Genomic DNA, 26,665 nt, shown 5'->3' with positions numbered 1-26,665 from the left:
CTGTTCCCGGGGGAAGAGGGTGGGAGGGAGAAAGAAAGAGGGGGATGTTTACACGCTTAATCATACTTAGGTATAAATATTCAATAGTATTTCTGTACCCTTGTACTACATAAGGATAAGTTCATGGGTGAGAATGGGGAGGTGGTGTGCTTGTTGAGTGGCTGAATTCAGGACCATACTTCTGTGCATGAAAGGACTCTGCTCCAAGAAGGAACTTCTCTCTATTTTTATGTGAAGAACTTACCACAGGAGACCCTTTCAATAGCAGCATCCATGGATTCTCTGAGTGACATTTTCAAAAGGTCGGAGGGGATGTCATGGGTTGGGGAGGAGGGTGATCTACTGATATGTATATGGGACATGATCCATATACTTTACTTTATACTTTATTATATAGTTCTGGAGTACTATTCTTTGGCATGCTTTGCATCTCTAGAGTAAGACTGCACATGATATTCTTGACTTCTAGCTAACCTGTGTTGTGATCCTGGGTGCATGTTGTTGATTGATTTATGACATGAGATATAGGAGGATTAGATTAAAGACCCATCGATTTCACCATTCAGCCTTGAACACTTAGTGGCAGGAAAACAGGGATGTCTTAAGCCAGAGAACAGTATTTGGGGGCCTGTGTCATAGCCAACCACCAAGTCTGTGAGAAAAGTGTTTCAGAAGTGATCCATTCTCACTTTTGTTCTCTTTCCATCTCTCCTTCCTTATTGAGGTGGCGCAGTACACATTCTAAGATAACTTCAAAAAAAAAACCTTCTGAGATACAGGGCTTGGGAAAGTTTTTAAAATTATGATTTCCAGAATTTGCCAGGAATTCTGAAAGCTGTGGTGTAAGTGAGTCCACCATTTAACTCTTTCCCAATTCTGGATCCTAAAATGTCAACCACACTATTAAGCAACGTGAGGCTAGGATCTTGTTTGACCCTGATGGACTGTAAAATTCCACCTATGTATTTATACAAGAGGTTTATGAGGTTACTCTCTCCATGCATCCTCTAGTCAATCAATGACTGTTCAGGTTAAGGATGGAACTAAATCCTGAGGTTATCTGGTGTCCTTTCACCAGCAGGTGGAAATCATTGTGCTGGAAGGTAATGGATATCCCTTCATACAATAGCTAAAAAGAAATTCATTTGCATAATCTCCAGATAGGCTAGTATAAATCACAAAGAGATTTATGGCCTGAAATTAATACAATGTGGAACAGCTGTCTCAGATTCAAGATTCTGGGCTCCTTCTACACTGTCATATAAACCAGGTTATCAAAGACGCTAATTCACATTATCAGCTTTGAACTGGATTATATGGGTCTACACTACCATATAATCCAGATAATCTGAATTTTATTTGGCAGTGTAGAAGGAGCCTGGGTCTGTGTGATTTTTTTGTATTTTTACTCTCCATCTGTGCATGTCATGTAAAAAAATGAGAAAAAGGCAGCAGATCATCTTGATATTTTTAGTTTATATATGGAAATGTTAAGGCCGGTATGGGGAACTTGTTCTAATTCTTGAGATCCTGAAAAGGGTGCATTAGGATCTACTATAATATCATATATAATATAATATATAATCCCATGGTACTATTGAACAGACATTTGCCAGTTCTTTCCAGGCTGTTGTCACTATGTCAGGGCATCATTGGTGACAACTGCCTGAGAGAAATTTTACATTGGCAATCTTTGAAAGCTGTAAATTGAGATGATTGTTTTGTCTGTTTTGTTTTAATGGCAGAGAAATTGAAGAAGTGGTGAAATACTCCCACAGTTTGTTTTTCCTCTTACTTAAAGAAAGCCTCACAAACCACAATATTTTGAAATATTGCTTATTGGCTAAATCACAAACCTGACAACATGTATTCCAATGTACTTTGTTGTTGAACAAGCAGCATGTGGGGATGGAATGGCAATTAATACATTTTCTCCCAGCGGAAGATTCACAGTACACAGCTCCTAAGGCTGTTCTGCTAAAAGGTGATGCAAGTCATACTCGGGCTGTGGTGCAGGCGGGAGAGCAAGCCAGCTGCAACCAGCTGCAATGAATCACTCTGACCAGGAGGTCATGAGTTCGAGGCCCGCCCGGAGCCTATGTTTGTCTTGTCTTTGTTCTATGTTAAAAGGCATTGAATGTTTGCCTATATGTGTAATGTGATCCGCCCTGAGTCCCTTTCGGGATGAGAAGGGCAGAATATAAATGCTGCAAATAAATAAATAATAAATACTCATCCTTGTCACAGAGCAGGGCACATATACATTTCTCAGACTTTGCAAGCCATCTTGAAGTCAAAGGTTTACTCTTACACGTGTACCAGCAATTTCCTATGATGTCTGCACCAGAAAATCTTGGAAGTGCTATCAGTGTTCTCTATGATCTTCATCAACCCTGGCTCTTACTGACTACTGAGGTGCAGGGCAAGGGGCATGACTCTGAGCTTTAATTTTCAATTAGTGACAAGGAATTGAAATGGTGGCAAACCTTTTTGGATTTTAGGCAGTGTTCATACTGTTTACTCCTAACATTCGGCAAGGTTGTGAGGGTTAAATGTAATCAAATTTAATAGATCTTGGTTATTTAAACCAGACTGATTTTTGTTACAGAAGTACTGGAATCGTTTGCAAATGACAAATAACCCCCTATTTCATTATTATCCTGAATGCCAGGGCTGTTGGTGACTCAGATCTTTTCCAACCAGCTGAAACGAAACATGCAAATTATCCGAGGGGACAGATGGTAATTGATTGTTCAATTGATGATGTCAGAATGGGCCCATTGAATCTCAGTCTGTTTGGAGAAGATATGTGAATAACACAGAATTTTGTTCATTTGTTGAGTGGGGCGAAAGACTAAATAGAGGATGTCCACTTATTCTTCTCTCACAAAAAGCAGCAAAATCGCATGGCAATCTATGGATGGGTTTGTGGGGCAAATGTGTTGTGAATACTTGGCATGTTTACTATGGGTTTCATAGCACAATGCTTGACTGTTGCTTCATCTCTTGTTTTCAAGGTCTCAGATGAGTCTTTGTCCTGCCTGGGTCAGGAAAAGGATATTGAGAATGCTATCTGTCTTTATTAAAGGTGTGCAAAATGGCAGAAATCTGTTTTGAATTTCATTTCAATATTTGAATGGCCCGCTTTGTTTAGAAAATATTTTTTTTAAATGAAGGAAGGGCATTTTGAATCAGAATTTTTGAAATTTTGTTTCATTTCTGTTTTGTTCCATTGGTAGTAATGGGGGAACTTCAGAGGCTTGTTTCTCTATCATTTTATGGCTATCAGTTTGAAACTTGGGACACTTGTAGGACACATTTATGATTGCAAGCCTCCCAAGTTTTAGAATGTTTCATTCATGCACTTAGTTTTTGGAATTTTTTTTTAGAAATCACATTTTAAAAAACTACAGGAGAGGTCCCCTTGGATTTCTGGACAATGAGACAACATATGCAAGGCATCATTCCTCCTTCTTGTATTTCAGGTAAATTTCTTGACTCCATTTCAAACGTTTGGGCTGGATTACTTACCAGGATATTCAAACTAGGTATATTTTTTTCCAGACATCTGAAAGCTTGCTTCCATATTTGGAGATTTTGTAAGTTCAATGATTTAGTGATCGTTACACTTTCCATAACTCAATTCCCAGCATGTAGGGATGAAAACATGTTTAGGTGTGACTCTGCCAGAAATTATTGACCTGAAGAGCTGACAGCATTCTTTTGGTGCTCAGGAGACTGCATTACCACAATTACAACTGGAATATTTTTGGAGTGCCGCTTGCCCCAGACATTTTAAGATCTGAGGCAAAGAACAAGATGGCAGCACTTCCCAATTCCACATAAAAGATCCAGTTGGGCTGGCAGTTGAATGTTACTTCATCAGGAAGGAATGGAATAGGCCTGTTTCACCACTCCTGAGTGGGAAACTAGTTTAGGGAACCCAGGATGTGACATAGACAGCTCTATTTTCCAGCAGAGAAGTATGGCCACGGGACTTAGGAGGACCATAGTATGATTATTTCACAACACCTAATGGCAGGCCAGTCCTGATTTGGAATGATTGAGAATTTTTAAATACACTTTTTTGGGCTGTTCTATGAAGCTGGTGATCAATGTAATCCCCCTTTTTTGCAGTATCACCATAGAATCACTTGGAGGAGCTACAAAAATTCTGGAGAGGACATTTTTTTTATCCAAGTAGTTGAAACTGAGGTATGAGAATTGCAATCTAAACTACTAAAAAGGCTTCAATTCGGGAGTGAAACCATTTGGCATGACATTGCATTCTGCATAGCCAATATAGTGGGCTTGGGCAGTATCTGAACAATTTAAAGACAGGAATATATCAGGGAAAGGAATCACTGTAGTAAGATTTATGTTAAATGCAGATTTGTATGTTTGTGTGCAAAGTAATGATCGCCGTCTGTACTGGTGCACATCTTTGGAGACAAGAAATCCAGCAGATCAACACCTTACTTCACCTGCTGTGTAAAGTTGTGTAAAAGTGTGAAACTAGAATGGTTCAGTTAGGTGTTAGAGGTTATTTTTGAAAGCAGAAATGAAATGAAAGGATATTTGCAGTGATGGCAGAGTAAGAGAAAGCATTTCTAGTAAAGTCCACAAAGTCCAAGTGAAGCTCTGAGAAAATTATATCACAGGTCTCCCAGAAGGAGACCAGTAAGGAATTAGAAGGGTCAGTGATCCTGGAAGGGACATTTTCCTGATACGAGGCTTACTTACTTTTAAAAGCACCATTGATATGGTGCTTTCTTAGGTAGATGGGGTATGTGTGTGTGTGTGTGTGTGTGTGTGTGCAACCTGTATCCTGTTTTTCTTTAGCATCCACAACACCAGTTTTTCTACTTCTCCCCCTAATCTCATACAAATCACTTCCAATTCATCTCATTTGACCACTGTGTCATTCACTTCTTGCAGCTGTGATTTTCATTCCCTCCTAACAGAAGTGTGAAGCCATTAATGCAAGTTACTTGATCTGAGTCTTTGATCGACAGAGCCCTCTGGGCTTGAATCTAATTTTGTAGCAAGGCTGGTGTTCTCAAAATCATAATTACATCCAAGTCAATTCTGATTTGTTGATGCTCTTTGGACTAATGCACGACCCTAGTTTCCTAGTCATGATCTCCGAGTGGTGGAGTCTCAGCTACCTCAGCCATCTCCAAAAATAGAACAACAGTAGATCATCCATCCCAGGAATCCCATAAAAGATATTCAATAAAGTTGGAAACAAGAAATGAAAATGTGGCTATGATACTAATGCAGAGGTCTCTGTGTTTATTCATCTACACACAACATTTCAAATGAAGACATGAATGTACAGGGATTCTTCAGAGCTTCAATTCAATTTGACAGCTAAAAAGACCATCTCAGGTTTGGCTCTTCCCTGAAAAGTCTTGGTATCACAAACCTTACAGCCAGCCAGCTGATCAGGACACAGTCTTTTGCCTCTCTCTGTTCCAGCCATTATAAACAAATTGCTGGCAGAAACACAGAATATTATTCTGTAAGAGGCCCTGTTTCCTGAGGCATCCAATTTCTCTATCATTTCACTTTAGACCTGAAGTGTGTGAAGATATCCAACTCCTTGGTTGCAGAGTGGAAGAATCTAAGTTTGCTAGGCAAAGACAGGTAAGAAACAGATTGCCGCAGTGGTAGCTTCCCTTTTCTGAAAACAAAAAAAAAATAACTGAAAAGGGGGTATGGAGATGCTACAGAAACATTTCCACAGAAATTTCAAAAGAGAGATAGGTTTGTTTGTTTTTTTTCCGTGTCAGGAGCAACCGGAGTTGCTTCTGGAGTGAGAGAATTGGCCGTCTGCAAGGACGTTGCCCAGGGGACACCCGGATGTTTTGATGTTTTTACCATCCTTGTGGGAGGCTTCTCTCATGTCCCCACATGGAGCTGGAGCTGATAGAGGGAGCTCATCCACACTCTCCCCAGGTGGGATTTGAACCTGGCAGCTTTCAGGTCAGCAACCCAACCTTCAAGTCACTTAGTCCACTACGCCATCTGGGGGCTCCAGAGAGAGAGATAGGTTATGCCATGAGAGATGGTTTGAGGTTAAATAATGCATCATTTATTGTCAGTCCTTAATATTTGCTCTTTCCTTTGTATGTAGGAAGCCAGGTCCTACCACTGGGCAGAATCTGAATATTGTAATAAAGGCAGTAATGTGTTCGTTATTCATATGTCATTGCTGTATGTTTTGTTTCTGGGAAAATAGAAAGATATGCTTGTGACATTTTTGGCCTCTTATGCTGCAATAAATGGATTTACATGGCAGTGCATTTGTGCACACATTTGCTGTTGCTCCACTTCAGGCAGCAAAGTTTCATGGGTCAGCCCTGCTTCTATAAGATTTTCATTGCACATCAAGATCATACAGGTGTCTATTTTGCCTCAGTAGCATAATTCTCACATAGCAAGCAAAGCATAACAATGTGCATTCACACATGACAATGTACATGTAGACTCCTTTCGTCCATTTCCACCTGGGTAGGAAAACCTTCAGATGCGAAACAGCCCTTGATTTGCCACCTATCTTTGTAGTAAACAGAACAAGAATGAAGGTTTGATCTTTGAACAGGCTCACTGCTGGGTGGGAATCTAAGAAGAATGCATTCACTAAGTAAGTTGCTGACATTTTGCACATGGAAGCAAGCTTTGTGCAGATGATACGGTACAGTGAGAGAGCCCCACAGTTGCTAGGTAACTTTCCAGGAGTGTGTCGGCTTGTATGTCACCTGCTAATGAAGGGAGGAATTAGGAAGTGCAACATTCTCCATTAATGGGCAGTAAGACTGAAGATAGTTCTGCTGATTCTCCCTGCTATCAGATTGTCTGGAAATAAGAGAAAGATTTAATCCACCAGCAATGTGGAGAGAATGGGAAGGAGGGAGGGAAAGATCTTGGACACTAATATTTTACTCCCATTCCTCTAAATCTTCCCAGTAGCCTACTTGCAGACAGCATTCTGGATGGGGGTCCCCATTGAACTGCCCTGGGAAAGGCAGCAGTCTCAGAACTTTGTCTGTAGTCTAGTGATCTCTCTCATTTTTTTTCTTACCCGAAGCCATGTGGATTGTAAAGGCAGGGAGTGGGCATTCATCTCTTGGGGCACCAGGTGGTTTCCACATGGGCTTCTAATTTTCATGTAGTCTGCAAAATGAATCCCTTGTCTCTGCTCTGTGAATCTGCTATGATCTGATGAATCCAGTTGACCAGAAGGTGGGCAGGGCTGACCCATGAATGTGCCTTGTATTGAAAAGAGGGATGTAGACACCAGCCCCAGCCTACATGACCGAGCAGGTAAAGCCACAGCACTCCTTCAAGAGGGTGAGGCCTGTCTTTGTTACATACGGTGTAGAGGTTTGCTGTCCTTTTGACATCATCTTCTTTTCTTTTGCAGGAGCTGTGAAGAAACAATCCGTTATCACTATGGGAACAGTGGCTGCTATAGGACCTCGGCATGAGTCACAAATGTGCTGCAGATAAGGGCATTAAGCACCATTTCAGTTCAATGTGCATTGTAAAACAGAGCAATCAAGCTGGATTATTAACAATACACATATGTTTTGAGGGCCATTTCACAGACAATGGGTGTCTGAATAAAGCAATGGAAATAAGCAGAATTTGAGTCTGTTGCGTGACTGAGCAGCCCTATTCTTTTCAAGGGTCTACTTTAGCTAGAAATATCACCGGATTTAGGGTTGTATGAGAGCAACAAATTACCATTTGCCACCAAAAATCCCAGCACAGTTTTGCAAAGATAACACAGTCCAATAAAAAAAATCTTGATTTCTTGGTTTTTAGGCCTCTTCCTGGTTGCATTGGATAAACCGCATCAGCTCTAGTTTCTTAGATCTGGTTGAATTTATAATAGAAAGCTTCCATCATAAATCTGTGCTTTTGGTATGAAATAAGTTCTCGGGCTGTGGCGCAGGCTGGAGAGCAGCTGCAATCAATCACTGCAATGAATCACTCTGACCAGGAGGTCATGAGTTCGAGGCCCGGCTCGGAGCCTATGTTTGTTTGTCTTTGTTCTATGTTAAAAGGCATTGAATGTTTGCATATATGTGATCCGTCCTGAGTCCCCTTCGGGGTGAGAAGGGCGGAATATAAATGCTGTAAATAAATAAATAAATAAATAAATAAGTAGATTTTCATGTAGTACACTTTTAATATTTAATATGTTTCATTCATGCTTAAAATATATTAATTTAAACATTTGTTAAAATATCCTGATTTTTTATGGGTGAGAGAGTCAAGTGTGCTACGTAGCATATGTTCTGTATCTCAAAAACAAGAAGTAGAAACTGGTGCCATTTTTGAAACAGCAGGTCAAATATATCCATAAACAGGACTAACATTTGAGGCACCGAAATGTGTGTTGGCCAATATAATTTGTCAACCCCTTCTGTCTGATTTATGCTTGTACAAAAATTTGAAAGCTTACAGTTGACCTTTTTGGTATATGTGATGCGATGGAGCATCCTGTATCTTAATCATGGTTTTATGGTGTTTTAATGAATGGTTTTTGTTATGTTGTTGTTTTAACAATGTTATGAGCTGCCTTGGGTCCATCTGGAGAAAGGCAGCATAGAAATTCCCTAAATAATATACATATATGTGTATATGTGTGTGTGTGTGTGTGTGTGTGTGTATACACACATATACATACACACACACACACACACACACAAACACACCAGTAGTACTTGGACATGCTGTTAAAAAATTACATGAAGTAGCTTTGAGAAATCTGCAGAAAGGATCATAAATGGCTGGCTGGCTGGCTTCCTCCTTTCCTTTCAGAATTTTTCTTTCTTGGGAAGAAAGAAGATGAATATGTCTTGGAGTTTGTTCTCTGTGTTCATGGATTATTAAATCTGTGGACTTTATTACATCATGCCACTATCCTGGAATATATGGACTTTCATTATCACACTGCTACTAGCATTGCACAACTGCAACACTTTAGCAGTGTGAAGTCTCATGGCTGCACTTCTGGATGACAGTTGCAACTCTGCCCTCCACTGTGCTGCTTTTTCTGTTGTTTTTTTTTTAATCTTTTAAAACATTTTACAATTCCAAAAAATGCAAGCAAATATATATATAATCTCTCCACCCCTGACCAGTTTATCAGAATAGAAGCATCTGGATCATCTGAATCATAGCAACTCCAAGTAGCCAGCTACTGGTCAAAGGACATTTAGTATAATGCCAAGTTTTTAAAACTTTGTGTTTTCAAATACATTACAACTTGCATCCACAGTTCACTTGTGACATGATAAATAAATAAATCTGGATCATTGCACCTGGTAGGTTGCAGCACTGTAATATAATCCCATTAATAAAAAGAATGGCTTTGTTGTGGGCTGATGGTGAATCTGCAACAGATATTGCATGCCGTTGTGCAGTAGGGACCACCACCTTTTGTGCTATTATGTCAGTTTAAAATTTCCATGAAGGAAAGTCAAAAACTGAATGTATAGCATGCATACACTCAACCAGTCCAAAAGCACTCACAAGAAAGTGGAAGAGGTATTTCCATGTACTTACTTGCTTTTGGAAGGCAGGTTTTAGAAAGTTTGCTCTTCAAAAATTCAGCCATTTCCTTGTCTTCTTCTCGTTCTCTGTCAAAGAAAGGAAGTGATTGTGGTACCATTTATGAAATCAGCATCATAGCATGAACATGATTACAAACCACAGAAATGGGGAGAAGATTGGATTCGAGGTATATGGAGTCAAGCTCAGAAAAAAGTTACTTTGTTGCTCTACAGCTTCCAGAATCCTCTGACTAGCACAGCTATTGGGCATGTACTAAGGGAAATTATTGGATCGGGAGTTCAAAAATAATTTTCCTGCACCATTTATCCCAATTATAGCTTGGGAGGCTTCTTTCATGTCCTTGCAAGGGAAGCTAGGGCTGACAGATGGGAGCTCACCCTGTCTCATGGATTTAAACCACCAACCTTCAGGTCCGCAATTCAGCTGGCACAAGGGTTTAACCCATTGTGCCACTGTGGCCCCTTTCACATTTAGTTGAACAATTAATGCACAATTCCTTTTGCTCAGTTATGTCTCAGACTTACTCTTTTTTACTCTTTACAATATTTCAAAGTATCTGTGTATTGGGCCCTACCTGACCATTCCACTCTATCTATTTTCACACACTTCCTCTTGCCAACTTTCCTGGAAAAGCCTCAGTTATCTTATTTACTATACAAAATTATTACCATAGTCTTGAATTATGCAAAATTAAATTTCTCCTGTGAATATTTAGTACAAATAAAACAAAGTTTGAGTTGGGACCCACAGCAGTATAAAAAAAGATCATATGTTCTAGCATTAACCCACTCTAGCTGCATGGATCAGATGCTGGAAACCTAAAGCAAGCTGGATTCATCTCTCTGCTCAGTATGAAGCGCTCTCAGCAAGCTCAGTGCCAGTTCCCTTGACCCATTTCTTAGCGAAAAATTTCAAACAACAGCAACAGTGAGCTCATTGCAACACTTGCTCTAAGATAGGAAGCTGCCCCATCTCCTGTTTTTCATGTGTACCTGAGCCTTTCAAACTCCACGTCATCCACAAGGAAATCACGGGTCTCTACAAGTTTGTGAATTTGCTGCACTAATTCCTCCTCTTGTTTCTTCTCTTCTTTTGATTTTTTATTCTCTGTAATGTTGGAAGAAGGGAAAAATAAACAGCAATACATTTGTTGTGTTATAAATACATTGGTACTATCTTTGTCTAAGCAGAGGTAAAGGATTTTCAGAGACATAGTCTTTGCAGTCCCAATAGTAGTACCCTCTCCTCAGAAAGTTCTTACCTTACCGTTTCTGTTATTGTTGAATTTTAATGTAGTTTCAACCTTAATGGTTTATAGTGTTTTATGACATCAGGCCAATTTCCTGCATCATCATCATCATAACTTCAGTGATGGGGGTCCACTGATGCCCCTCGAACATACCTTTGCAACCTTGCAATGCCCAGCTAACATTTTTCAGAGGGGGGTGCTAGGAAATTATGCCCACAGCATGGTCTTTGTTGTGAGGCTCCTTCATAACAGAACAAGAAAAGAGAGTCCTTGGGGTTCTATCATAACTGCTTATTCCAAGCAGGAGCATATGATGTATATAATTTTCATTTCTCAGTCTCCAGTACCTCAGAAAGTACAAGGTATTACTGTATTTTATGTGTGGCCAAGACCAGAAAATAACATATAAAACAGCCCTGTATTAAAAGCAAAGCAATTGTCAGAACACAGACTCCTCTTAAAGGGCCACACACAATGAGTAAAGATAAACATTTATTAAATGATATTCTGAACCTAGGAACATTTAATTTCAGTGTTCCTGGTAAAAGTAAATGTCTTTGCTTCAAGAAAAGGCAAAAAAATGTGAGAACAGAAAATAATCCGGATTATCCTGCCCGATAATCTGGTTTAACTCCAGCCAAGAGTTCACTGAAACTATAGTCACGCCAAACTACGGCACAGGAAGCCAGGAGAGGGCCAAACGCACACCCATAGCGAAAGCAGGCGACACCATTGTCCAAAAGCCAAGCCGAATCCAGAAACCAAAGGAGAGCCAACCGAGAGTAGTGAAGTTGCCACCAAAAGCCAAGCCGAATTCAGGAACCAGAAGGAGAACCAACCGGGAGTAGCGATGCTGTCACCAGGAGCCAAGCCGAATTCAGGAACCAAAAGGAAAGCCAACCGGGAGCAGTGACGCCGTCACCAGGAGCCAAGCCAAATTCAGGAATCAAAAGGAGAGCCAACCGGGAGTAGCGATGCCGTCGCCAGGAACCAAGCCGAATGCAGGAACCAAAAGGAGAGCCAACCAGGAGTAGCAATGTCATCACCAGGAGCCAAGCCGAATTCAGGAACCAAAAGGAAAGCCAACCGGGAGCAGTGACGCCGTCACCAGGAGCCAAGCCGAATTCAGGAATCAAAAGGAGAGCCAACCGGGAGTAGCGATGCCGTCGCCAGGAACCAAGCCGAATGCAGGAACCAAAAGGAGAGCCAACCAGGAGTAGCGATGTCATCACCAGGAGCCAAGCCGAATTCAGGAACCAAAAGGAAAGCCAACCGGGAGCAGTGACGCCGTCGCCAGGAGCCAAGCCGAATTCAGGAATCAAAAGGAGAGCCAACCGGGAGTAGCGATGCTGTCGCCAGGAACCAAGCCGAATGCAGGAACCAAAAGGAGAGCCAACCGGGAGTAGCGATGTCATCGCCAGGAGCCAAGCCGAATTCAGGAACCAAAAGGAGAGCCAACCGAGAGTAGCGATGCCGTCGCCAGGAGCCAAGCCAAATTCAGGAGCTGAAAGGGAAGCCAGGAAACGCCAAGCCAGGAACCAGCGAAGCCGTCGTCAAGAGCCAAACTGAATCCAGGAACACGAAGCTGTACAGCCAGGACCCAAGCCCAACAGGAGAATAGGCAGCGACAACCCAATGTCCAAAATGACACCTTGCCTTCTGCAAGGAGTCTGTACTTCCAACTCCACTTTTAACTTACACATCGTTATCCGACGATGATGAGGCCTCCGCCCTGTCATCATTATCCACAGCTGATCTTGACCTCATACGTGAACCTCTCCCATCATCCCTCCAGTCCCTCCATCTTTGTTCAAGACTTAGATCTCCCCATGTCCCTGGTGTATCAGTAGTTTGCCAATCCCCTGATGCATTCCCAGGAACTGGCTCTACACACACATTTACTTGAGTCCAATCTGCAGCACTTTCCATCTCACTCCCAGACCCATCATTCCCAGAAAAACCCTCAAATGTTTCATCTTCCGTGGGAGCAGTGAGTAGATCCCGGATCCTCTTCCTTTCCCTTTCCTCATCTGACTCTTGCTCCTAAGTTGACCTTTTAGTTCCTCTACTTTCTGGTAATCCATCTTCTTCCAGCATTGACTCCTCACCGCTAGAGAACCCTTCAAACGTTTCATCCTCAGAAGAAGCCGTAAGTATTTCCCAGACCCGCTTTGTCTGCTGTTCCTCATCAAACACCTGCTCACCATTAGCCCTTTTCCTCCTGCTAGCAGTTCTACTACTAGTAGTATTATTGTCCCCTGGCCCAACTACAACAGCAATACGTCTGAGAACCACATATGTGGAGCTGAGCAGAGTAAATTGTAAGGGTAATATGGAAACATTATATATATATTCAGTTTTATCATATTTATTTACTGTATTGTTATAAGTGTTTTATTTAAATTACTATATGGAGTGTAATAATGTTTTATCAAGCCTTTTTGTTTGGTTTGGTACTGTGATATGGCCTAAGGGCTAATCAATAAATTAACTACAAGGCTGTGAAGTTTGGTGTGTGTGTGTGTGTGTGTATGGTGGGGGGCGGTGTGCATCAACCAGTTGTTCATGACCATACACATACTCCAGCAGACTCAATAGCCTAAATCCAGCTTTCAGTGGTATAAACGCTGAACAGGATGACAACCATGCCATTTTCTGACATTTAGCTTATCACAGTTTTTGTATTTAAAATTTTAATTGTTTTCTTTCTTTTCATAAACAACTTTGTTTACTGAAGGGTGGCACAAATCATTAATAATAAGCAATAAAATTCTTTGGCAGCAATAGACAACAGTTAATTATCTCTTTCCTAAGAACAACTATTCTCAGTCATACTTGTACTGCCTCATCTACAGTATGAGTAGAGGATAGAGGAGGGGGATGGGAGTTCAGAGCCAAAGGACTGCAGGCTCTGGATCAGTACGAGTGGAAAAAAAACTGAAGAGTAAAGGCAGAGGTGGATTAATGTGTTTGGAAAGTAACATTGTAAAGTGATTGTCAAGCTCAGGTTTCTCTCTGGTTTCTACACCAGCTTTTATTATTATTATTTTTTGAAGAGCTGCATGGAAATTTGTGCACCTTTCTATGCAACCAAAATTAAACAGCCTTCATTAGCATATGCCTTTCCTGCAAGCCATTTCTCCCAATGGGTTAGCCCACAATTTTTGATCAGATCAGATTGCAAAATGTTAAAAGAAATGTGACAACTGAAGGAAAAATCGTACTCTGCTTATGGAAAGGCGACTTAAAGGTATGGACCCAAATTAATCACATTCCTCCTCCCCCTGATACCTCCTTTCAAGGCAGAAGACCTGCCTGATTCACCCTCATAAGGCTAGGGTGGGTAGTTTGGAGAAGCAACATGGTGAAAAGGAAACTGCTTGGGAACTCTATTAAAACATATTGATGTGGTTGGGAATGCAGTGATGCCAAATGCTGAACCCAGTGCCATCTTTTAAACCACTGTTCATCCAAGTTCCAACAAAATGGTGCTTTGCACTATGACCAGAATTGGGAACTGGTGAGAACATTCTGTCATAGTCTCTTTCAATAATGGCTAGGTGAATCATCCAACCTGCTTCCATGACCATGTCACTGGATATTTCTACTTTTCATTTCTCTCCTCCTGATAACACCTATTATTTCAATAATTTTGACATTTATTGATGAGTCCACCTTTATTTCAGTTTCAGAGTTTTCTTCAGGCTTTGTTTAACATAAAAATACAGTAGAGTCTCGCTTATCCAACGTAAACAGGCTGGCAGAACGTTGGATAAGTAAATATGTTGGATAATAAGGAGAGATTAAGGAAAAGCCTATTAAACATCAAATTAGGTTATGATTTTACAAATTAAGCACCAAAACATCATGTTATACAACACATTTGACAGAAAAAGTAGTTCAATACACAGTAATGCTATGTAGTAATTACTGTATTTACGAATTTAGCACCAAAATATCACGATGTATTGAAAACATTGACTACAAAAATGCGTTGGATAATCCAGAACGTTGGATAAGCAAGTGTTGGATAAGTGAGACTCAACTGTATACAGGTTCCCAAAGTCTTAGTAAATCCTTAGGTAATTTCATTGGGTATATTGTTTATACAGCCTCTCCTAGGTAGAGGGAAGAAGAAGAGGCAATCAAATGATCCTGAAGATGACCAACCTCATGTGTGTAGGTTCTGGGGGAAAAGACAGGTTTCTGGGAGAGCTGTTAGGGTATCCACCTTACCTGGCAATGCAATCAGCTTCTGCAATTCCTTTTTCAACCTGCTGATTTCCTTACAAAGCTGGATGTCATCCATCCTGGAAAGGCAAAGGGGAAAAATAGAGTTCAAGAGATCTTCGCATGGGCAAACTAGGCCCTTGTCTCAGATGTTTGGCTGAAGATGGGAGTCTTCAGCCATAGATGAAGGAAGGGAATGGTAATCTCTGCAGCACCCCTCGCTCTCCCCCCAAAGGAACAAATTCAGGGATAAAGAGAACTTAGGCTTGTTTACATCCCTAATAGGATGCCACACACAAAAATATTTTTAAAACAAGGATGAGATCCTGCATTAGGAGACTTACGTAGCTCAGTTATACCTCTGTAGCTACAAGCTTTTACCACTTTGAAATCAACATGACAAGATGATGCTCAAACACTCCAGAAATGGCCATGGGGTGCTGATTGGCTTACAAGAAAATTCCAACCTATGTAATGCCATAAAAGTGAGTTGTGATGGCATAAGTTGGACATAACACCATCATAAATCACAAATAGCATAGCTGTCTCACCCTTTAAGCTGATGGAGTTAGAAGGAGCATTGAAGGAGTTTCTCTTTGCCTGGGAACAGGCACTGAGAAGATTTGAAGTTGGCACAGAGTGGTTTTTGAGTTGATAGAGACAGGGATTGGAGGTGAAGTATAAAGGGTTATGAATTTGGGGGAAAAAAGAAGAATTATCTATAGGGAGTTTGAATAGAAATAAATACAGTAGAATAAATATACTTATTAGAAGTAAGTATATTTTTTCTACTGTATTTAATAAAATACTCTTCATGTCATGAAGTGTCTGTATGAAGGTGTCAGTATGAAACTTGTCTCTGGCTTTGTATCAAGCTTGAATTGGAGTCACATACCAAAACTAAGAATCCATACAGTAACACAGCCACAAGCCTGCATTAAGGGGTCAACCCGATGTCCTGCAACCCAATCAAGCAAAGAACTAATTGAGGAAATGAGCTCACCCCAAGAGGACTCAGGGTGGATCACAGAACACATATAAGGCAAACATTCAATGCTGATTATAACAATGACAAGACAGATAACAGAAAGAGGTATATATAGGCTTTCCCTTCTTTTGGCATCTTTGGAGGCTGTGCTCGGTTCCGGCCACCAGAGGTGCTGTTGCTCCATCTCCCTGCCGAAGAGCTTTCTTTGTTCATAAATTTCCTCCTTTTTCTGATGAAAATGCTGAGCCTAAATACCTCCCCTCTTTAATACGGTTCCTATTTATCTACTCACATTTGTTTTAGAACTGCTTGGTAGGCAGAAGCTGGGCCAAAGGTCAGGAGCTCACCCTGACACGGGTTTCAAACTGTCAACCTTCCGGTTGGCAAGATTTATTGCAGCTTGGTGATTAACCTGCTGTGCTAAAGCCCAGCCCTTTTTACTGCCTTTTATGTTATTGTTTTGTTGCCAAATGTTTTTTATGATTTATTTGAATTTGTTTAATTTATTGTTGTATTTTTATGTCATTGAATATTTGCCTTTTATGTTGTGAGCTGCCCTGAGTCCCTTTGGGGAGAGAGAACGGGATAGAAATAAAGTTTTACTTACTTTTACTTATTGACTCTTCTACATTTTAGCTCAGGGCTAGCCACATGCTGAACCTGATGCCCAAAATGGGCTCATCAGGTTTGATATTTTGTTTAGAAAACTGAGATACAATTCACCGCCACAATTTCATGGGAACCACAAGTTGCCACCCTGTCAAGGCATAGTCCAGGAGCTTTCCTTTCACACATTCTAAATAACCATCATTGTAGGAGGTGAGGACTTTGCACACAATGTAGTAAACTGCCATCAAAAGTTCATATGTGGAAGATCAAATATACAGGGTGTTTAAAAAAGAACTCCCTATTCACCATTGAAATTAAATGGTGACTAGGGAATTCTTTTTCAAACACCCTGTATATTGAGAAACTATTCTTGATCAGTGAAGCCAAACACAGAAATATAGCCTTAATCAGAAGCTATTGCAAATTCAGGGGAAGTTTCTCTCTGTGTGTAAGTGTGTGTGTGTGAGAGAGGGGGGGGAGGGGTTTATTTTGTAGGATGTGCGTGGGTAATTTAAAGTAAAACCTGTTTAGCCATTAAGCTCAGCAGGTACCTTTTAAGTACATCCATCTCTCAGTCTAACCTGCAGTAATGCATATGAGAATAAAAGTCTCGCTGCTGGAAAAATGCTCCAGAAACTGCAAGCTCTGCACCCCTCTGTTCCAGCAAGGAGTAGTCAATGAAATTCAGTCAACATGTCTCCTCTAACAATTCAAATGCAAAAAAAAATAAATGGCACCCTTTTCTAAATAAGTAGCACCATAATTTATCAGTCACTGTAAGAATACACCAACTTCACTGGTCCTATGGTTAATTGAAAACCAAGTTGGGGCTTTGTTTCCTAAGAGCAGGAACATTTGTTTATTTCCTTGTTATTAATTTTTTATTTACAACCTTTCTCCCAATGCATGGCTGGAACAGACCTACAAAATGAATAAAAATGGAGTATCTTTTTTAAAAAAAACACATTAAAATCAAGGACTTAGATAAGGCAATTAGAAACACAACAAAAGTATCCACCATTAAAATATACTTCCAGTTGCTGGTGTTTTGAGCTGACCTATGATAACCCTAAGGTGACTTTATGACAGGGTTTTCTTGCAAAGACTGGTTCAGAGCAGGTTCGCTATGGCCTTCCTCTGTACTTCCAGACCAATCAACTAAAGTTCAAATGTGAGTCTAAACAACTATTTTTTTTCCTGCTGGTAGAAGAATAACAGAGAGGAAGCCAAACTTGGTTCCCATGGAAAGGGTTTCCACAGACTGGGAGAAGCCACCAAAAGAACGTCTTCTCTCCCATCCTCACCAAACAGGCTTATGAAGGTGGTTGAACTGAAAAGATGTCTTCCTCCAAAGATCTTAAAATGAGCTCCTGTGAAGAGGTACAGTCCTTCATTGTTGTACAAGTAAAGTAGAAAAATACTGTGAAAGCTTTCATTTGTATGCAAGATGGCGGCGTGGTAACAGCCTCCGTGACTAGCTCCGCCGACAAGGAGAAATAAAAACTGCCACATATCTTTGTTACACGGCCCTCTGAAACCCTAACTGGCTGTTGTTAGAGGGGTGAGGCTGCTGGCTATCTTTTTGGACTTTTTGGACTTGGTCTTAGCGTTGTCGGCTGTAGGAGCTGCCGATAGGAGCTGCAGAAGATCAAGAAGGAGAGGAGAAGCCCGACCACCATTTCATCTGCTCGCCTGAGAACTCTGACGGTAGCGGTAGCGGTGAGCATTGGGTGAGCGTTGGGACATTTGAGGCCGCGCCGAACCGGGTGGTCTCCCCCCAGTTTCTCCCTCAACCTCGGAGGCAGCGCCGTACCAGGCTGCCTCCCCGAGCGTTCTTACTGGCCTTTGAGGCTTTCTTCTGCTCCCGCCTCGTCCTCCAGGCGACCATCTTCAACTTCCCCGGCAGCTTCCTTCCCGGCTTGGAGGTCGCGCCGTACCGGGCGGCCTCCCCCAGCCCTCAGAAGACAACAAGGCCCTTGGAAGCCGCGCCGAACCGGGCGGCTTCCTGTAGCCTTTACATCGGCTCCAAGAGAATCTAGGCCTGTGGAGGCCGCGCCGAACTGGGCGGCCGCCATTAACTCCCTCGGCCGCCGCACGTACGCATACGCCGGGGACGACTACAGCTCCCAGCAAGTTCTCACAAAGATAACCAGGTTCGTGGAGGCCGCGCCGGACCGGGCGACCTACCCCCAGCCCCCCTCTCGGCCATCTAAGAGATCAAGGCCCCCAGAGGCCGCGCCAAACCGGGCGACCTCCCACAGCCCTCTCTTAGCTTCTTCATCAGCCCTCCTCAGCCTTAGAGGCCACGCCGGACCGGGTGGCTTCTTTCATCCTGCTTTTCGACCTTTACAAAGACTAGGCCTGTGGAGGCCGCGCCGAACCGGGTGGCCTCCTTAACCTCCAACCTACTCCTTGGTCATCATAAAGAGAGCCAGGCCATCAGAGGTCGCGCCGGACCGGGCGGCCTCCCCTAGCCTTCCTTAGGCATTGGAGACTGTGCTGAACCGGGTGGACCCACCAGCTTTCCTCGCGGCCAGCCTTTCTCCTTTTGATCATCAGAGGCTACGTGTGGACCGGGTGGTCCTGTGTGGAGCAGCACCTTCCAGAATTCATCAGTGCTACAGCTTGCCACTTTGCCTTTTTTTTATAGTTGTGTATTAAGGATGGGAGTAAGAAAGTCTTATTTTAATTTAATTTAATCTAATAGGGGATACAGATCCGATTGTGATAGGAAGTGGATGTGAGGGTCTGGTATCAAAGGTCATAGGAAGTAATCACATAGGATTAGAGAGTACCTCGAGTTTAATTGATGGCTGAATCTGATGGTTTTGGAATGTGATAGATGGTTTGTGTATGTAGGTTGACATATTAGTGTGCAAGAGGCTGACAGAATTAGATATCAGGAATGGGATGTCAACTCTGAATTTGTTGAAAGATCTGAGTGGTTTACTATAGGAAAGAAAGATCTGAGTGGTTTACTATAAGAAGGTCATTGAGAAGGTAATAGACATTGAGTATGCAGGAAACTCGGAGGAAGAACGATCTTTCCTACCTATGTGACCTTTTGGGGAAATCGTTCAGTACTGTCTTACTTCAGATTGAGACACTGAACAAGAAAATTGATCTTCTTTTTAAAGGAATTTCCCTGATTGTGGAAAATCCATCCCCTATAGACAGTAGAGCAACTATACCAGTCAATTTCGCTAACATGGAAGAGGAATTTAGTGCTCTGGAAGGCCAAAGGAGGAAGAGGCTGGAGGAGCAGAAGGTAGCTAATGGGTTAGATGCTGAAGTGACTAGTGAGGGAATGGGGTGGCTATCTGGGGGAGAGGGACAGGGGAGGGATGGTTGGAAGGAGATCTACAGAGTCTCTCAGAGGACTAACAAGGCGTCATCCTCTGAATTGTTTGGACAATCACTGGACATTCCCTGCAATCCCCAGCATCTGTTATGAACTAATAGGGTGGCAGTGGAAGTTTCAGACTCAATACTGAACAGAGGCAGATGGTCATCTAAGCGAGCGGTACAGATATCTCTATCGCAAATACTATCTGTAAGCCGGCCGGAAGTGAAGATCGAGACTATTGACTGGCTTTGTAGAGATTACCATTCCTGGAACCGCTCCTTACGTCTCCTTATTGGATTGGAGGACAAATTGTTAGTGGAGGAACTGTTCTCGCTTGGGCCTAAATTACAACTGCGGGGCATCACTCTTAGAAGAGTATTAGTAGATCCATTGATTCGCCCCTTGGTCAGCGGGCTGATCTCCGACACACAAGATTTAATAACCTCAAACAACGGGGTCGAACGCTCGCCGGTGTTGGCCCCCTTTTCAGAGTTCCACTTTGAGACTCCCTCCCCAATTTTAAGCTATGCCTGTTCCACCTCCCAACCCTGCCCACAGACATTACCCTTGTTTAGCCCCCTTTCAATGTCAGATGACATTATGTCAGATGACTCCGTCTCTTTACCTCTAATGGAGATGAGTTCCTTCCTTAATCAAACAAATACCTCTGTGGGCCCCACATCTCAGGACAGTTGACTAACCCCCCTAAAAGGCAATCTTTATCAGTCAATCCCCCAGGAGGAAGAGGGTTCCCACGGGTGGGGCACCATCGAGGTAGTGTGGGGGAGGAGGAGGAGGAATAGCGGTCACTTGCGACCCAGGGAGAAGCGCAACAGAGTTTTTGCGACCCTGGAGAGGAATAGGTGTGGTAGTCTTCAGGACAGACCCCCCGGGCTTAAGGTTCTGCTTCTGAATGCCAGATCTGTCAATGGTAAGACAGCTGTTATTCAGGATTTAATCCTGGATGAGGGGGCGGATCTGGCATGCATCACCGAGACGTGGTTGGACGAGCTGGGTGGGGTGAATCTCACTCAGCTGTGTCCACCGGGTTTTGGGGTGCATCAGCAGGCCAGGGCTGGGGGGCGGGGAGGAGGAGTCGCGGTGATCTTTCGGCAGTCCATCGCCCTGATCAGATGCGCCGTTCCGCAAACTTTGAAGTTCGAGTGTGTCTTCCTGAGGGTGGGAGCCCGAGACAGCGTGGGGATTCTGCTGGTGTACCGTCCACCCCGCGACCCAGCAGTCTCCCTGTCCGAGCTAGCAGATGTGGTCTCTAATGTGGCCCTGGCCTCCCAACAACTTATAGTTTTGGGAGACTTTAATATTCATGCCAAGACCACATTGACAGGTGCAGCTCAGGATTTCATGGTTGCCATGACGACCATGGGGCTGTCTCAAGTTATATCTGGGCCCACACATCAGGCGGGATACATGTTGGACCTTGTTTTTATTGTGGACGGTGGGACAGTCAGAGTGGAAGAGCAAAATATTCTTCCATTGTCATGGTCTGACCATCATCTGATCTGTGTAAGTTTCGCCGTGACTTCTAACCTCCGCAGGGGTGGTGGACCCACTAAGATGGTCCGACCCAGGAGGCTGATGGATCCGGATGGACTCCTGAGGTCTCTTGGGGATCTTCCTGTTCTGGAGACTGGCGATCCTGTCGATGTCCTGGCTGATCGCTATAATAGTGAGCTGACAAGGGCATTGGACATGATCGCTCCCGAACGTCCCCTCTCACTGCGTAGAGCCACATCGACCCCTTGGTTCACTGAGGAGCTGGCTGTGATGAAGCGTGCGAGGAGGGGACTAGAGTGCATCTGGAGGAAATCTCAGGACGTGTCCGACCAAGCACAGGCTAAAGCCGCTATTAAGGCTTACTCCGTGGCTTTGCGAGCAGCCAGGAAAGCTTTCACGACTGCTCGCATAGTGTCTGCGGCCAATAGGCCATCTGAGCTGTTCCGAGTTGTGGGAGAGCTCCTGCGGCCTCCTGAGGCCCAGGGGCTCCCCGATGACTTGGCAGCCAGGTGCAGTGATTTTGCGCACCATTTTGCAGGCAAAGTTGCTCAGATACGCCGTGAGTTGGACTCCAGTTTAATTGTAGTTCCAGCGGAGGTAACCGAGGTACCTGTCTGTCCGATCTTGTGGGATTCTTTCCGGCTTGTTCTTCCTGATGACGTGGAGGGGATTCTTGGGTCTGTAAGGGCGACCGCTTGCGCTCTGGATCCTTGTCTCTCTTGGCTGGTTAAGCTGGCCAAAGAGGGGTTGTTGGATTGGTTTGTGGCTATAATAAATGCCTCCTTGGGCCAGGGGTCAGTTCCATCCTGCTTTAAGCAGGCGGTAGTAAAACCGCTACTAAAAAAGTCCTCGTTAGACCCATCCGTATGTAACAACTACAGACCAATTTCCAACCTCCCATTTTTGGGCAAGGTTCTGGAGCGGGTGGTTGCCACTGATTCGATGACACTGATTTTCTGGACCGCTCGCAGTCTGGCTTCAGGCCTGGGCACAGTACCGAGACGGCTCTGGTCGCCTTGGTGGATGACCTCCGCAGGGAACTGGACAGGGGGAGTGTGACCCTGCTGGTTCTCTTGGACATCTCAGCGGCTTTCGATACCATCGACCATGGTATCATTCTGGGACGGCTCTCTGGGATGGGGCTTGGTGGCACTGTTCTGCAGTGGCTCCGGTCCTTCCTGGAGGGCCGTTCCCAGATGGTGAAGCTGGGGGACACCTGCTCGGACCCCTGGCCTTTGACCTGTGGGGTCCCGCAAGGGTCTATTTTATCCCCCATGCTTTTCAACATCTACATGAAACCGCTGGGAGAGATCATCCGGAGTTTTGGAGGGTGTTGCCATCTCTACGCAGATGACACACAGATCCACTACTCGTTTCCAAGGAAGCCCCTCGGGTGCTGAACCAGTGCTTGGCCGCTGTGGCGGACTGGATGAGGAGGAACAAGCTGAGGATCAATCCTGACAAGACAGAGGCCCTCCTGGTCAGTCGCTCGTCGGATCGGGGTATTGGGTGGCAACCCGTGCTGGACGGGGTTGCACTCCCCCTGAAAGCCCTAAACGGTTTGGGACCCACCTACCTTCGTGACCGTATCTCCTACCATAAACCTGCCCGAGCCCTTCGATCATCAGGGGAGGCCCTCCTGTCGCCACTGCCTTTATCCCAGACCCGCCTTGTGGGAACAAGGGAGAGGGCCTTTTCTGCTGTGGCCCCCCGTTTATGGAACTCACTGCCCATTGAGATCAGGCAAGCCCCCACTCTTTTAGCCTTTAGGAAAGATTTAAAAACATGGCTCTTCCGGTGTGCTTTCGGAGAGTAACTGTATATACCTCCTTTGTTACTCCCCCCAACATCTATCCTCTAGACCGTTTCACTATCTCATGTCCCTGTTCCCCATGGTTTTATTCTTATCTCTTCTTACCCCGAGTTTTAACTTTGTGTCCATGCGGCCCGCCCTTGTTATGTTATGCTGCTTTTGCTTTGATTTTGTTCTGTACTGTGCAGTGTTATTCTTGTATTGTTTAATTGTATATTGATATGTTGTTTTTATATTTTGTTATATTGTATTGTCTTGGGCATGGCCCCATGTAAGCCGCCCCGAGTCCCCGTTGGGGAGATGGTGGCGGGGTATAAATAAAGTTTTATTATTATTATTATTATTATTATTATTATTATTATTATTATTATTATTATTTTAAAAGGACCCATGCCAGCAAAGTTGAGGAATTCACCTTTACTGTGTGCTTTACTTCTTGCGTGTATTGAGTTTATTTCCTCATCTTTTACAGTGAAAGGTCAATGTTTTATGACATGTTCCTCATTTCAAGCACTGGAACACACCTCTTGTCATTTATTTATGAAAAGCGTACACAGTGTGGCAGTTGAGACCCCTGCTCCACTCCACAAGAACAACATTATTTTGCTCCCGATGTGGGAACACCTGCCTTTGCAATGTATTCTGACAAAACATTGGATCACTTAAAATTCCCTGAGTAATTTGAAGCACTATCCATGATTCTGTCCTCTCACTGCCCCAGGATTGCAACTGAACAACTAAGCAAGCCATTTAGTGACCTTTCAAGCATTTTAATTCATCAGGGGGGAAAGCCATATGGCTATTTTTACACTCAGCTGAGTTTTTGTATTACTCATTCTAATTTTAAAATAAATGTGTGCACCTCTGATGTGTAATTTGAAAGTAAAACTTCCATTCCCTGCAACAGAAACTATTCAGAGCTATTGACTCTTGTATAAACAGCACACACAAGTCATGTATTCCAAAATATAGGTGGAGATTTTTTAGTGTTGCCTAAATTCAAACCTTAGCAAGGATGTGAATTGGATTATTCCACATAATGTTTAATTGGGCAGAGAGCTATTTTCTGAGCTTCCATTGCAGGAGCCATGTGCCGTAGCAATGTAGCTCCTGAATTGGGTTTACTACCTCATTTTAGTGTAGACTAATAATGCCACTTTATATTCCTCTTTAACAGAAAATTCAAAATGTAGCTTTGGCAGTGCTTGTGCTTCTATTTTGCAAGAAACAGAGCCAATGGGGCCAGAGTTATTGGAGAAGCAGAATACAAAAAATATGAGTGTATACAGCAGAACTGCAATCTTTAAAGGGTCGGGCTTGAAGCACTTTCATTAAATCATCCTTTTCCTTATGAGGTTTGGTTTGCCCCAAAGAGTTTCACATTACAATTCTGATAAAGACTACCTTCTTTCTTTTGCTTCTGAATGTGCCAACACATAAAACAAATAAGGACTAGCATTTTGAACTGGAATCATGGGTTTGCGATGTAGATTTATGGAACCATAAATGCTTTATTTTCAGTTATACTGTGTGTTCTTGTTTGGGGCACTACTGCCAAAGTCATTAATGGCCCCCACAACCTACCATAATAGCCAGCTGTTATATTGAGCAATGGAAGTCTATTCAGGTGTCGATCAGGATATAGCAGGGTGATGTTTCCAGCTCCTTCTTTCATGTGCATGTAGTTCTGCACATGTGATTTGGTGTCCTCTCAACTGCCTAGTACAGGGGTCCCCAAACTAAGGCCCGGGGGCCGGATGCGGCCCTCCAAGGTCATTTACCTGGCCCCTGTCCTAAACTTTAGACTTAGGGTTGACCTATGCCTACCTGGTCTTTGGAGGTCTTTTTGCTTACCTATGGTCTTCTGAGATTGTCTAGATGGTCTTTAAAGGTCTCTTTGCTTAGGTATGGCCTTATGTGACCATCTAGATAGCTTTTGGAAGTAACTTTCCTTACCTATGGTCCTATGAGACTGTCTAGATGGCCTTTGAGGGTCCTTTTCCTTACCTATGTTTTTATGAGATTGTCTAGATGGCCTTTGGGGGCCCCATTCCTTACCTATGGTCTTATGAGATCATCTAGATCAGGGGTCCCCAAACTAAGGCCCATGGGGCAGATGCGGTCCTCCAAGGTGATTTACTTGGTCTTTGTCCTAAACTTTAGACTTAAGGTTGACCTAAGTCTGAAATGACTTGAAGGCACACAACAACAATCTTACGCCTTCCCTAGCACTTTAATTGGGACAGTAGTTCTGGTATTGTCCTCCCCCAATTGCATCCGACACTACTGACACTTTCTTGGCCCCATGACCTTATTAGTTTATGATCTGTTTTATTGTTGACTGATTTGTTTATTGATTTGTTTTATTGTTGTGTTTTACACTATCCGTTTAACCTGGGCTTGGCCCCATGTAAGCTGCCCCAAGTCTCTTCAGGAAGATGGGGTGGGGTATAAAATTATTATTATTATTATCTTAATTTTGGACTATTTCATCATAGTCCGGCTCCCTAACAGTCTGAAGGACTGTGAATCGGCCCCCCACTTTAAAAGTTTGAAGACCCCTGGCCTAGTAGGTGTGAATACATAGGAAGGGTCCCCCATGCTGACATTTACTGGTGGGGAAGGGAGGGGAATGATTCAGACTATAGAGAAGCATCTGATCCCGGCTTGGTCATGGAAGTCCATTGGGTGACCTTGGGTAAGTTACACACTGTTAGTCTCAGAAAACTTTATGATAGTGTCACCTTAAGGTCACTGTAAATTGGAAACTAGTTGAAAGCAGATAACAAGAAGTCACTAGCAGAATGCTTCTCTGTCCTCCCCACATCCAAGAAGTTGACTTCTACCTCCCAAATAGGTTCAGTGCCTCAGATAGCTCTTTTAACATCTGGAATAAAATCCGGAACAGATTTAAAGCATTCTTAACATGAAAGCCACTTTCCTTCCTTACACACACACACACAACTAGGTGTCCAGTCTTCCTTCTCTATGAAACATAACCAGAAGGTAGGAACTGGGGGCAGGGGGAGATGCATGTGGCATACTAACACATCAGCAGCTAGCAACACAAATTAAAATTAAAGTCTACAAATGGCCACCTGAGAAATAAGATGTATTATGTTCCAGCATTGCAACTGAGTTATTCTAAGGATGAGATTGTTTACAAAAAGCAGCATTAGAAAAGAGCCTGCAGCCTTTTCCACATTTAAGAAGGCAATGATCAATTCTTTAGGTTTTTCCTCTGGTGGGAGGACAAGGCAATGTGTGTCTCATGAGAGAGTATCACACACATGGGGTCACTGTCAAGAGCCGCCTGTGTGGGTG

General features: G+C 43.2%; 1 protein-coding gene across 3 annotated transcripts in view; it reads right to left on the bottom strand.

Annotated features, from left to right (window-relative positions):
• Positions 1 to 5,275: 5,275 nt before the first annotated feature.
• LOC100553106 (bMERB domain-containing protein 1) overlaps positions 5,276 to 26,665 on the bottom strand; it is a 34,179-nt gene continuing 12,789 nt past the window's right edge. Inside the window, exons 3-7 of one of the 3 annotated variants that reach the window (XM_008104270.3) lie at positions 15,077 to 15,150; positions 10,584 to 10,698; positions 9,583 to 9,656; positions 7,381 to 7,432; positions 5,276 to 5,686 (exon numbers count right to left, since the gene is read on the bottom strand). In XM_008104270.3, the coding sequence (XP_008102477.1) occupies positions 5,563 to 5,686; positions 7,381 to 7,432; positions 9,583 to 9,656; positions 10,584 to 10,698; positions 15,077 to 15,150 (439 nt within the window). In that variant the 3' untranslated portion in view covers positions 5,276 to 5,562. Of the gene's footprint in view, positions 5,687 to 6,074; positions 7,433 to 9,582; positions 9,657 to 10,583; positions 10,699 to 15,076; positions 15,151 to 26,665 lie in introns of those variants that run through there. The other 2 variants (XR_010002933.1, XM_003217154.4) reach the window with 2 other exon arrangements.

Source organism: Anolis carolinensis, chromosome 2 (genome assembly GCF_035594765.1).
Source record: "Anolis carolinensis isolate JA03-04 chromosome 2, rAnoCar3.1.pri, whole genome shotgun sequence".
Lineage (NCBI taxonomy): Eukaryota > Metazoa > Chordata > Lepidosauria > Squamata > Dactyloidae > Anolis > Anolis carolinensis.
The sequence above is the reverse complement of the archived record's forward strand: the minus strand, read 5'-3'. Positions and strand labels throughout refer to the sequence as shown.